Source organism: Protopterus annectens, chromosome 6.part0 (genome assembly GCF_019279795.1).
Source record: "Protopterus annectens isolate FY-2018-M chromosome 6.part0, PAN1.0, whole genome shotgun sequence".
Classification (NCBI taxonomy): domain Eukaryota; kingdom Metazoa; phylum Chordata; order Ceratodontiformes; family Protopteridae; genus Protopterus; species Protopterus annectens.
In genome coordinates, this window is record NC_056737.1 from 1,489,338,402 (window position 1) to 1,489,353,436 (window position 15,035).

General features: G+C 36.4%; 1 protein-coding gene across 1 annotated transcript in view; it reads left to right on the forward strand.

Annotated features, from left to right (window-relative positions):
• Positions 1 to 13,016, forward strand: part of ARHGAP15 (Rho GTPase activating protein 15) — a 3,416,769-nt gene extending 3,403,753 nt beyond the window's left edge. Inside the window, exon 15 of the mRNA XM_044074973.1 lies at positions 12,582 to 13,016. Within this exon, the coding sequence (XP_043930908.1) occupies positions 12,582 to 12,765 (184 nt within the window). The 3' untranslated portion in view covers positions 12,766 to 13,016. The remainder of the gene's footprint in view (positions 1 to 12,581) is intronic.
• The last annotated feature ends 2,019 nt before the right edge of the window (positions 13,017 to 15,035 follow it).

The following is a 15,035-nucleotide window of genomic DNA, read 5'->3' on the forward strand; positions in this document are numbered from 1 at the left end:
TTCCATTCTTATATTCTCCTGCAACAGGGCTATGACTCTGAATCTAAAAATGTGGGTCATATCAGTATTCATAACGTGTCTGGCTAAAGCATTCACCTTATTAGCCTTCCTAATATTATAGACATGCTCTCTGATGCGTTCCTTTAAACTCCTATCTGTCTTCCCAACATAGAATTTGGCACATACACAGCAATTGGCTAAGTAAACTACATGTCGGCTCAGACAGTCAGCTCTAATGTCAAAATGAAAATCTCGATCCAAATCTGGATGGTAAAAGCGATCACTAGTGTCTATATACCGGCACCAATTGCAACTGCCACAAGGTCTCGTCCCTCCTCTACCATTACTCATCTGCCCATCTCTCAGATAACAGAGTCTCCTCTTCAGAGATCTATTGTTCCTGAAACTAAATCTGGGTACTGTGTCCACCAAGCCAGCTACCTCATGATCAGTCAGCAGAATTTGCCAATGTTTCTTAACTATTTCAGTGTACTTGTGTACATCAGCGGTGTATTTCAAGGACATCCTAAGTTTATAATTGGTGGATGCCTCTTGTCTTTCACTGCCATGATTAAACTTCCTTGAAAAATATGGCATGGCTTGATCTTTTCTCCTACCTACTGCTTGCGGTACATATTTCCTAAGAGTATTATCATTGTATCCCCTGTCTCCCAAATACACCATCACTTTCTTCACTTCCTTGCTGAAGTCCTCATCTCTCACATTGAGCCTAGAGGCTCTCATCACTTGATTGGTTATTACATTTTTAAAAATATGTGGTGGATGCGCGCTGCTCCTATGCAATAAATGATTTACATGGCAGTCCTTCCTGTATTGTTTGGTGTACACTCCACCTTCAATACATTTAACTATCTCCACATCCAAAAAATCCATATTATTTTTTGAAGACCTATGAGTAAATTGTAAAAACTTTGTGCTCATGTTTATAAATTCTAAAAAATCAGATAGCTGCTGTTCACTGCCTCCCCACACAATAAAGACATCATCTACAAATCTACGGTAAAAAGGGAGTAAATTAATATAAGGACCTTTCAAAATATACGAATCTTCCCATTTGACCATGACTGCATTGGCGTAGCTATTGGCACAAGATGTGCCCATAGCTACTGTAGCCTGTAGAACTGCTCATCAAATAAAAATAAATTATGTTCTAAAACCAACCCCAACAATGTGAGTATGTACCAAAAAACCCACTATACCCATATTGCAAGGCCTTCCAAAAGTGCATAAATCAGTTGTCAACCCTCCAATGAGACCTATTGTCTCTAGCAGAGGTTGGTGTACTGAACCAGTCTCGATTTTCGTAGAGAAACACTTGAGACCTGTTTTAGACAGCAATATGAATGTTCTCAAAGACACGGAACACTTTTTAAGGGATTTATATGAGTTTGTTGAAGAGTATGATTCCAATATAATGTTTGTCACATTAGATGTCGTGTCCTTATTTACTGTCATTCTGAATGCAGTAGGATTGGCAGCAGTGAAGGACTTTTTAGAGGTGTATACAGAATATACACCAGAGAAGATACGTTTGTTACTCACATTGTTGGGGTTGGTTTTAGAACATAATTTATTTTTATTTGATGAGCATTTCTACAGGCAATGCAGCGGCGTAGCTATGGGCACATCTTGTGCCAATAGCTACGCCAATGCAGTCATGGTCAAATGGGAAGATTCATATATTTTGAAAGGTCCTTATATTCATTTACTCCCTTTTTACCGTAGATTTGTAGATGATGTCTTTATTGTGTGGGGAGGCAGTGAACAGCAGCTATCTGATTTTTTAGAATTTATAAACATGAGCACATCGTTTTTACAATTTACTCATAGGTCTTCAAAAAATAATATGGATTTTTTGGATGTGGAGATAGTTAAATGTATTGAAGGTGGAGTGTACACCAAACAATACAGGAAGGACTGCCATGTAAATCATTTATTGCATAGGAGCAGTGCGCATCCACCACATATTTTTAAAAATGTAATAACCAATCAAGTGATGAGAGCCTCTAGGCTCAATGTGAGAGATGAGGACTTCAGCAAGGAAGTGGAGAAAGTGATGGTGTATTTGGAAGACAGGGGATACAATGATAATACTCTTAGGAAATATGTACCGCAAGCAGTAGGTAGGAGAAAAGATCAAGCCATGCCATTTTTTCAAGGAAGTTTAATCATGGCAGTGAAAGACAAGAGGCATCCACCAGTTATAAACTTAGGATGTCCTTGAAATACACCGCTGATGTACACAAGTACACTGAAATAGTTAAGAAACATTGGCAAATTCTGCTGACTGATCATGAGGTAGCTGGCTTGGTGGACACAGTACCCAGATTTAGTTTCAGGAACAATAGATCTCTGAAGAGGAGACTCTGTTATCCGAGAGATGGGCAGATGAGTAATGGTAGAGGAGGGACGAGACCTTGTGGCAGTTGCAATTGGTGCCAGTATATAGACACTAGTGATCACTTTTACCATCCAGATTTGAATCGAGATTTTCATTTTGACATTAGAGCTGACTGTCTGAGCCGACATGTAGTTTACTTAGCCAATTGCTGTGTATGTGCCAAATTCTATGTTGGGAAGACAGATAGGAGTTTAAAGGAACGCATCAGAGAGCATGTCTATAATATTAGGAAGGCTAATAAGGTGAATGCTTTAGCCAGACACGTTATGAATACTGATATGACCCACATTTTTAGATTCAGAGTCATAGCCCTGTTGCAGGAGAATATAAGAAGGGGAGATATCTGCAACAGGACAGAAAGTGTAGAAGCCATGTAGATAACTAAATTGATGGGTACAGAAGGACATGGCCTAAATGAATGTATTCCCCTGAGACCGAAACTTTAAATGAGGCCTCTTCGCAGATAAAGTCATAGGTTTATGTATATGTGTTTTTATATATGAAACTTTGACATATGAATTATTTATTTGTTTTTTGCAGGTTAGGAATTGGTTATTAAAATATATTATTTATTGATATATAATGTTTATATATTTATATGTATTCATTTAGGAAGGAATATAGTATTTTTTGTCATCGTAGTTTTTATCATTGTCTTATATAAATATTGTCTTTTACATCTAGTTAGTTAGAATATAATTCATGTTAGTATAGCTTTAAAGGATTTGCTTTAGTGATGCTTAGTCATATGACTTCAGACATGTGATATGCAGTGAGTATATAGGTGTGTCTGTTTTAAGTGCTTTGTTACACCTAAAGAAGCTAGATTGTGAAAGCGCTTGTGTTTTGCACTCAGTAAAGGCCTATCCTGGATTTTACAGCTGTCTGCGTCTCTGTTTTATTTTACATTATTTGTCTACAGTTCTTTGGAGACGTTTCAGTGGGTGTTCTCTTTTTGGCAGGTTGTTTTTTAGGAATTTATATGTGTTGTTTACCGCTACCTGTATCCTTTGAGTATTGTTTGGAGAGTGAAAATGTGGAAAAAATGTGCGTCCATATTCTAGTTTTGGGAGAGAACATTTTTTTGCTATTACTGCGCAGTCAACAGGAAAAAAAAGATATGAGAAATATTGTATATAATTTTGTTGTGCTCTAACGTTACTAGTTACATTGTCAGTACGGGCTGAGAATAATAAGGAAGGATTCTGAGTGAGACCCAGGTTCAGTGACATATTATGGATGAGGTCCATGCCTTCAAGGAATGCATCTTACACAAATAATGATTGTTTATTAATATTTACTCTGTTCACTCTGCATCACTTCTGTATGATTTATTTAGTTATTTATTTGGAACTTATCACTCATCCGGTGTAACAGTTTTAACAAATGTATTAATCGTTAAAGGAACAAGAATGCTGTAAAATAACTGTTTAAATGTGGAGAATGGTTCTATATATGCAGAAGTGCAGTCACCTTTTCTTCAGTATCTTTGCTAGAATGATAAGTAACTTTGAAAAGAAGTAGAGTCCATTTACTCTGAAATGGGTGGAGCAGTGAGTGGTGGAAAGTGTGTGGCTTTTGCCTGCTTTTTTATCTTGAGTTAATTAAATGTAATTGATACACTACTGATACACCCTTTGTTGGTGGTGTTTTTTTATTTTTCTGTGTTAGTTACGTGTGTTCGTTCTTTTAGGTAGTTTTCCTACGTTTTATCTTGAGTTAGGCATTCTTATTTGGAAAAATTGTAAAATGGACTGCTGTGAAAATTTTAATAGGTACTTTTCAAATCATCAGTGCTAAGAGAAGCCTCAACTTAGATACATATAATTTCTTAATGGCTTCTTTGTATGAAACAATTCTAGAAAGCTATAAACTAGTCACATTTTATTTTCTGATTTTTGCAGTCTTGACCGATAGCTATACAACACTAAACAGCTCAAACTGGTTACCTCTTGCTTATAGATTCCAACTATAGACAGCTTAGTTAAACTACAGACTCCAGCATTTTAATATATTTACCTTTCCCCTCATGCAAACCAGCTTAGTAATGTTGCTCAACACTGAACTGCCCACTCCTAGCAGACCATGAAATATAAACAAATATACTCAAGCTTAATATGTTACCAGGAAAAATGCATTCTCTGTCAGTGCTTCCATGCTGGTAATGCCCTCCTACTAAACGTATACACAACTGGTCAGCCTAACAGATCTATAATAGCCTGCACTCACGTTGCTTGTCAGTGCTTACCATGCAATTGTTCCCCAAGTTAATTACTACACATAGTATATATATATATATATATATATATATATATATATATGTATGTATGTGTATATATATATATATATATATATATATATATATATATATATATACATATACACATATATATATGTGTGTGTGTGTGTGTGTGTGTGTGTGTGTGTGTGTGTGTGTGTGTGTGTATATATATATATATATATATATATATATATTTATATTTATATATATATTTAATTAGAAGTATTTTGTATCTACTACAGCCAGCAAGTATATTTTTCAATTTGCCTTACAGCAAGGATTGTGCTTAAACCATGTGATATCTGTAGCACTCTTACCTATCTTCTTTACAAACTCATCTGCTAAATCTGCTAAAGACAACATTAACAGAAAGGTCCCATCATAACACATTAATCAGAATGACTCAAACCAAAGCCTTTTTACAGCTCTCTCTGTGAACGAAGACAAAATATGTTGCTGCCTGTGCTCTTCATCTGTCATTTCTAATGTATAAATACCCCTTTATGGTATGTTTCAGGATGCTTCTTCACAACGCATCTGTACATGTCTAAGTTAAAGGAATAAAGCCATAAAACATGCAGTATCCTTACTTATGCTGTGTCTGCCCAGCTGGCTTATAGGAAAAGTGAAATTCAGTTTCTTATGTATCACTTCTTAGTAATGAAGTATTGTATTGTATTTTATATTTCTGCTAAGCTGCCATACAGTATCTCCATAGGTTACTAGTTATCACAGCTCTATCCTTCTATATTTTTAGTACATTTTAGTCTTCATACTCTCATGGTGCTTGTTTACAAGAAAGCATTTTAAAACAAATTACAATTGGATCAGAAGAAAAATTTGGCAGGAGGCAGATTAAATGTACTGTAGCTATATAATGTATTACTTTGTTGTGGTTCAGAAATGCCTCATCTGGAAAATAGTAAAATGCAAATTACATGTTTTAATTAAAATGTTATTAAACTTTCAATAAATAATGTTATGCATGCACCACTTCCTAGAGCCTGCCCACATTCCTAAGTCATGAGCTATTGGAGGTATAGTATATCACAGAATATGACTTCTCATGAACAGTTTATTGCTTCCAGGTTCCAAAGCATATACCATCTGAAAATCACATATATATTCATGTTGCTGCCTTTCAAAAGGTGCATATGTCATACTGTGCAGTCATAGAGGCTGGGTCACAAAGCTTTACAGAGTATTCTGAAAGGATAAGTAAGAAATTATGTGCTGAAATTCTTGTATGCACTTAGAAACATTGGAGGCAGAAGGAGTAGAGACGTAGTATCAGCATGCATGTCATAAGCAGACGATATTTCACTGTAGATATGACACAACAATGAACAGTGTCAAAATAGTGTCTGGCAAAGCAGAAGTAAAACAGAAGGGGGAAACAAAATCTGAATATTTAAGTGGGACAGCTCAGCACTTTCCACTTAATCACTAACTTATTAATTATTTTGTTCTTCTTTTAATAAGCTGTCCCTCCAATACACATACACAGCCAGATTTAAAATGAAATAAATATGCACTCCAAGTCAGTCAGGGTATGAAATTAATTCAGGAATGAGCTCCCCAACTAGGAAACCATGATAAAGCATGGCCATGATTCAACTAACACTGACCACTGGATGTGATGCCATTAATCTCTAACACTGACCACTGGATGTGATGCCATTAATTTCTAACACTGACCACTGGATGTAATCCCATTAATCTCTAGTACCATTAATAACATGTCTATATTACAATGTCGAAATGTTGTAATATCAAACACCAAATGAGTGGCATGTATTCATCGAAACGCATTTAAGCGATTCAATAAATTCTTTACAGGGCAAAGGTGTAGTTGGCCAACTACACAGTGTTGCTCTTTACTCCACTGTAGTGCGATCTTGGAGTTGGTATATTTAGTTAGGGGGGTGTGGGGGCAGTGCCCCCCATGTTGAGGGTTCTGGGGGGATTTATAGCTATGTTTGTAAGTGTGTGTGTTTGAGCAAACATTCTTTCCAGGGGAAAGAATTCACTGTTTTGACAATTTGCGCTTTAGTGTGATCAGTCTTTACATGTCGACGAAGAGGCGTTCACTTGAATGCCTCTTTCGTGTTATAATATAGACCCATAATAACTACTGATAGCAATTCAGATTCTCCCTTGTTATGCAGCCTATTAAAATGTTCTTAATCCCTTTATTAAGAATACACTAAAAAAGCTGGCTACATCAGTTTTTCATGGTATTAAATATTTTAACTCTGTCATGATGTCTAGGCCTCCCCAGGAGCTACACCTTAACCAACATTAGAGTACAGAATTTACTATGCTAACATGACTAATTTTATTTCCTTAGAAAAAGCAAAGAAGCAAATGACAACTCTGAAACGTTATCACTTTAGTTGTTTTGTTACAACAGTGAGAAGAGCATTTTGTAGTCTATTTTAACATTTTAAAGTAAGAATATCTAACTCCAGTTTCAAAACACATGGAGATATGTAATGGATTTATACAGATGCTTATTTATTTTCTGTACCAGAAATAATACATTGTTATAACACAAGTTAAACAAGCAAATAGCTCTGTTCAAATGCTTGTTTAGCCACTTGTCAAGCAGTGGTTTCTAATAATATTACCACTGGAGTTCTAAAAATGTCATAGTTACAGAACATACCCTGAAATATGAGTGACAGGATAGGAATCATGTCCCTTCAATACACACACACACACACACACACACACACACACACACACACACACACACACACACACACACAAAATTAAATGCAAATGAAATGCAAATATATATATATATATATATATATATATATATATATATATATATATATATAGAGTCATATGCACACACACAGATGATACACACTTAAACTCATAAACACATACAGACACACACACACACATACACACACCCAAACACATGCATGCACAGATGCACAAACACACATCATATACACACACGTGCGTGCGGGCGCACACATCATGCATGCATACACATATGCAAGCACCACACACACACACACACACACACACACACACACACACACACACACACACACACACACACACACACACACAGATATACACAAACACATGCATGCACACATTATATACACAGACATGCATTGTGGGTGCACACATCATTCATGGATACACACATGCAAGACTGCACACACACACACACACACACACACACACACACACACACACACACACACACACATATATGCACGCACATACACACACACACTCACCCACCACATGAATAAACACGCACAGATGCACATGCACACTCGTGCATCAGCACACAACACACAAGGGGGATGTAATGTTCAAAAGACTACAAATATTCTGTGATCATTACATTTCTTAAAAGGAATCCCAGCAATTTTACTGATGTATCTTTACAGCATTGGGAGAACAGAAAGTGGAGCTAACACTAATGCTCTTAATGAAGGTTTGAACATTTCCCACAATGCACTGTGCCACTCTCCTATATACCCATGCAGTTTTCTTCTCTGAAATAGGATACGCATTGTGAACATCCTAAATAACTGGTCATGTTTATCAGCTGATATTGTAGATCATGAAATAAGCATCCTGCATGTGTCACGATATGTAATAATCATTCATTCTAACATACTTATTTTAATCAGTATTATTTTGCAGGACAAAGATAAAAAATAAAGAAAACATAATAGAAGACACTAAGGAAACTCCACTGTATTTCAAAAACACATATATTTATTTGTGAACTTTTATCTATAAAAGCACTTCATGATTTTCAGTAGTACTGCTACTTCACACATCTTTCCTGAAAAAAAAATGTAGTTCATACATTAACCATTAAACACCCTTAATTCAATATGTAAGAATTTGGGCATTCAAAGTGACATCAGTCACCTACAGAGGATGCTGTGCAATATAGCATGAGTAAATGCACTCTGTCACCAACGTAAACTTCTACTGTATAATCATACCTCCTCCAATGATTCTGCACTGCACTGCTGGGACTGCATACTACAGGGGCACAGTGGTATAGGGTACTCATATGACACAAGTACCACTAGCAAAAAAAAAATGCCAGATACAGTCTGGGTGAAGTTTAAGTTGAAAAATACTGCCTCTGATTTTAAAAATGGTAATGTCTGACAAAGGAGTTTACTGTCAGAAATGTAATTTTTTTCCAGTTCATGGTGACTTCTCATTAATTGCAATTAAACATGGGGTGCGGTGAGCAAAGGATAGAGGCAGAGCTTCTTCAAAAAAACAGTGACAGTGCACTTTCTGATGTTTTAGCCAACTATTTTGTAATTGTTTGGGTGGTAGAGAGTTTTGCTTGATTGAGATGAACATTGGTTGATAGCCATATATGTCACAATTAACCATAGAAGAGAGCAGAATAGGTATGAAACAGAAAATGTAGGCCCATTTTGGAAGACACAAGTGTGATCCATCTCCCAGCATCTCCAAAGTGCTTGATATGAGATTTCTTATTTCTAAGCAGAGTTGATAGGATTTGTATGACTACCTGTCTTTCACACAACTACACCACCACTAATAGGTTGCCGTGAAAACATGCAATTGACCATGAAAGGCTCTGGGAGGGTGAGGCTAATAGAACATAGGCACATTTTTGTAAATATACATAAGCTTCCTTTGCTATTTTGGCAGAGATGGGCTGCTCTACAAAGGCACATACAGGAGAGAATAAGTGAATGCCATGGACCTCTTCAGATAAAATCCTCAAGATCTGTTATGAGACTGGAGAAGAAGACAAAACCATTTCTGAAAAATGGAGTCCACTTCTAAGATGATGAAACTAGGTGGATGGGAAATAGGAAAACTGGATGGGAAATAGGAAATTCACCCCGGGGATCACCTCTGTGGCTCTGCTCAACAGTGGCACAGGAAAATAATTTTCTTGGGTGGCAAAAGCCAGGGTACCTTTTTGGCTGGGCTTGTATAGGCCCCAGGGCCGATAGCCTAGTACCGACCTATCATGTAATAGAAAGCAAATTGTTTGCTTGAATCTGTAGCTGGAAGAGCTGATGACAAGGAGATCTGATGGGGAATGGAGTTAAATGTTATTGTCCATCTAGAAAAAAAAAAATCTAGATGGCTGCATTGCACAAAGTAATTAAAACACTGACTGTGATCCAGATAATCCTGTATCAGTTATTGACAAGGATATATCAGAGAAGAAGGGTGGAATGTTTCATCAAAAACATCTCAGCCATCATGGAGGAAGGGAAGCAGCCTCTCCACTACATTTCTGGCATCCTGCAGGGGCTGTGTGTTACAGCAGGCAGTATAAGGGCAGAGAATGTCCAGCAATCAGTGTATGCATGCTGTGGTTAAGGACAGATACCTATATGGAAGTGCAAGGTCAGAGGTTCTAGCATTGTCAGATTCCTGCAACTCCAGATGGCCATATGGTAATGAGGTAAGGCTGAAGCAGAAAAAAGCACCTTGATGGCTCCCCCAATGTAAAGGGGATTGAGGGGTAGCTAATGGCTGGCAGGAAATGGAGAACAAAGAAATAGAAATAGAGAGAACAATTACCTGACAATGTGACCTAACACATAGCAGATGGAGTTTGTAAAACTGGATAAGGATTATAGACAACATGCAGAGTAATATTCTGTGATTTGCTGTCTGCCCATGGCTGGCCTGAGCCTGTAATAGACTGCACTGTAGGTGTCAACAATTGGTTGTACAACTGGTCCAGGGTACCAGACACTGTCATAACTAGGGATTAGAGACCAGCTTGCAAAGATGCAGTTCTGCACTTGTGTATTGGTCAGAATCAGGCTTGGAGGTGTACATGTCAACTGTCCATAATTTCTCAAAATGTCCAGATTTTTGTCTCTTATTTTTGGTCTGACCCTCCCAAATTTGCCCTTACTATGGTAGATCATTGAGGATTGAAGTCATTAAAGAATGACACATTTTGTGTTTCAGACTTCATATCCTTCAATAAAATGCATATCAATGAAAAAAATGTATTACTTTAGCAACCTTCTATGTTTGAGAAGTGCAATATTTAAAATCTATCCCTGATTTTTGGGCCTTTCTGCGCCCTTCACTTTTGGGTTTTCCCAGAATTCTTCTCTAGTTGAGACATATGCTTGAAGAAAATCAGCATCCTAAGAGACAAGTTCTAACTCCTTCATTAGAAGCATTTAAAATAATCAGATGCTGATGCAAATACCATGTTGGAGAAAACTATGAAAAATGAGGACTTGAGTAGTAAATGGGATTCCATACTTGGTCAGGTAAAAGGAGGCTGTTAATCCAGATGATTGAGGTGATTAACTGTTAACAGTCTACTTCCTGTAGTCCATGGTTTGATTCCTTCAACATTCATTTGCCTGCTGTGTATGACTGAGCAAATTATATAACAAGATATTACTCTCAGGTTATCTCCAAATCGAAGAAATAAATAAAATAAAGATAAATGGAAGGTGAAGCTATCCTGTATGTGGGATTAGGTATGTTGTGTGCATAATTATTAGCACATAGGGGGAGTACAATTTTGAGTGATAAGTCACTACCATTTATCTGTTTCTTTTCTGTATATTTACTCTTTCTTTTTGTCTGTGCATATACCTGAACACTCACAGGCACAAAGATCCATGCATATAGTGAAATGTGCATGAAATGGGCGCATGTACTAACCCAAGCACACACACACAAATGCACACACACACACAGACACACACACACACAGACACACACACACAATTTACAAATCATGCAAAGGAAATATAAAAATTATGCAAAGAATTTCTTTCACATTTCTGCAAGTATAAAATAATACACTTATTAAGTTGTATCAGTGTTACTGTGTAGGCAATGTCATCTACAAGGCCACACATTTGCACATTATATTGCTAAACTATACTAGTAGACTTCCATTAGTGAAAAAAGGAGTAAAAGAAATAGAGTTCTATCATACAGTGACAATATTTAAAAATGGCAAGTCATTTCTTTTATAAAAATGTCATTGGGCTTCACCTTCATCATCACCCCCACACCGAATAAAAGCACAGTGGGTAAGCTACAAATTGCACATGATACATTGTTTAAGTTATTGGATTATTTTGGTGAAAAGAGAGTTTTAAATTCCTCACACTTGTTCTCTATGACAGGCCAGTCTGAAATGAAGCATTGGTTACTTACCAATTCAGAGTCATTCATGGCAGCAGAACATTCTGCACAATAGAAACTGATGTTTATGTGAATGGACAGGCAGTGGGCAGGCAGGGAGATGGGGGTCAAAGTTAATTTTTTCCTTTAGTATAATGCAAGTGTGAAATGTAGAGACTGATGCATGGTTCTACACTACTATTTGTGTAATGTGAAGTAGCACAAAATGGAATTTCTTTTTAAACATGCCAGAGAATTTGAACTGGATAATAATAAATGTCATCTTTGAGCAATAACTTGACTACGAATCCTGCATTACCTCCAACTGACACTGCCCCTATTGTACTCTAACAAACATAAGAACTGACATTCAGCTTTTTGTGCTAGTTTTTATATAGATTAACCTACATTTGTTTACATTGTTTTACTGTCTCTGTTTACAGTAAGACACTATACGGTCAGTGCTGCTGTCTGAATAAGTTTGATAACTATGATTATGCTATCGTAGTGGTATTCTGGGGTCCACATCTCTGGACAACTGTTACCTTGGTAGTCAAACTGCAAAGCTTTATGTTGTGTTTCAGGGTACTTCCAAGAACACATAACAGATTTAAACACCATCAATGAGTTCATGGAGTAGAGCAAGACAGCAGAATTTCAATAAGTGATTCAGAATTACTTTACATTACTGATTTTTATTTCCTTTCATTTCAGAGTGGCAGCCAAGTCAGATGTAAACCTGATGACAATGCAGAGTTTAGGCATTGTATTCGGACCAACTCTCATGAGACCAGAAAAAGAAACTGGAAATATGGCTGTCTACATGATATATCAGAATCAGATTATTGAATTATTTCTAACAGAGTACCCTGAGATATTTGGTCACAATGTGGACTGAAAAAGCACATTTCAAAGAAATTAATTCACTGTCTCATAATATTGTCATTCTGAATACCCAGCTTTATAACTATATACCAGTGTTTTGCTGTGTAAAAATCATCACAGTTTCAATGATATTAACTTCATTTCCTATCAAATCCTCTAGTGATATTCCAGTTGAAAGTGTGGGTATATGAATATAAATGTGCATTTATTCAATGTGATTGCAACAAATAAAAACAAAATAGAGAGCAAGTCAGACTAATGAAACCATGTCTGCATGTGTGTGATTGTGTGTTTTTATATATATATATATATATATATATATATATATATATATATATATATATATATATATATAGGTTTGTCATCAAAATGTCATAAACTAGTTACATGACCTGGAAGATCGAAAGGCACTCTTCCAGGGTATTGTAACATCGATTTTTAAACGTTTGAATCCACAAGAGTGAATGCTAGTGAGCATTCACTCTTGTAGATTCATTATTTTGAATGGAAATTGCACTATAGTGGGGATTGGGAAATCCACCCTTTCCTTCACTGTAGTGTGATCTTAGAGTTTGTATATATAAGTAGCAGGGGTCGGGGGGGTGCACTCCCCTACATGGGCAGTGCAGGGGGCTTACACCCCCCGCAAAACTTTTGTAGCACATAACTGGAACTGTAGGTAGTTTTGGTAAATTCGACATTCCTGAGTTGTTGACTTTCCTTAATTCCCAATTTTGGTTATGTGACCATTCAGAAATTGGATTTTACGACATTTCAGGTCATGTAAGTGAATACTCACACAAGTGAGTTGCGAGATTTTGATAGTAAACCATATATATATATATATATATATATATATATATATATATATATATATATATATATATATATATACACACAGAGAGAGAGATACATATATATATATATATATATATATATATATATATATATATATATATATATATATATATATATATATATATATATATATATGCAAATACATACACTCACCCACATGCAGAAAGGCAGCACAAATTGTGTGAGACAGCCACACCCAACTACAAATAATTTACACAGAAATTTTGCAGGAAACAATTGCAACACATATTCAATAAACTCTGCATGCATATTTCTTTTGGGTTTTATCCTCACTCACTCTCTCTGCAGGAAACTGTGTCCCTGGTACCCTCAACCCAATGACAAACCCTCAAAAAATCCAAAGCAAAACAACTGAGCAATATGAAGTCATGTGCATCGCTTATGGTGTAATAACCATAGCTCTGCATTGAAAGCTAGTTGCTAACTCTCCCATTTATTTGTGATGCAGGCATATTACCACTGATGTCAGATGCATTCACTGAATGTGTTTATCCTCGTGTATTGAAAGGGACATTCTACCAGCCTGTTGTCATGAGAGTAACTGTTCACACCAGCATTCTGCAGTTGTTAGCATATGATCAGTGTAATGGCTCACTGTCTCGTAACAATGTGGCACTTAAGGTAATAGCCCTTTCCATTGCACCTCTGCACACCATGTGCTCCCTTTAGAATACCATTGATGACTTGAACCTTAGGTTGCATGAGCACACTACTGTGCATATTGTGGTACAACATAAATGTACCCCGCAGTAATGACACTGAACTTCCACCCACCTTGCAACACATTTAATGAGTGCATAGCACAGTAGGGGGTGCATTGTGGCTGGACAGGGCATTTAGTAAGTGGCTTTAAATGGTTATGGCTGTGACAATCACACCAAATGCCACACATCGGAATTTCCAGAAAAATATTATTTTAGATTACACATGCTGAAAAAATTAACCAGAAGTAACCAGATCTGAATAATAATAGAAACTTCGGAGCTTCATTGCAGAACAAGCAGCACTGTAAGTTATGATGAAATAACAAGTTCCAGAAAACCACACATCACATTTATATATAATGCAACTCATATTAAAAGTGCTTTTGCTCTTTGCGTTCAAACTGGAAACTCCTAAACAAACGCCTGATACATAAATACATAACATATATGTATGCATTCTTTTTTTCCTGAAGGTTCTTCACATGCTATGGTTTCATTTCTACATTCTATGTCTTTATAGTATGCTCACAGTTTTGGACTGGATTTCTGATTTTTTGTGGATATCTGCATATCTTATTAGATTTATCAAGTCATACAGAATAACAAGTTAGAAAATATAACTGCTAATTATGACTGCTTGGGGTATTTCCCTTTCAAAGTGGAAATAATACAAACAGTTTTGATGATTTTTTTTTACTAA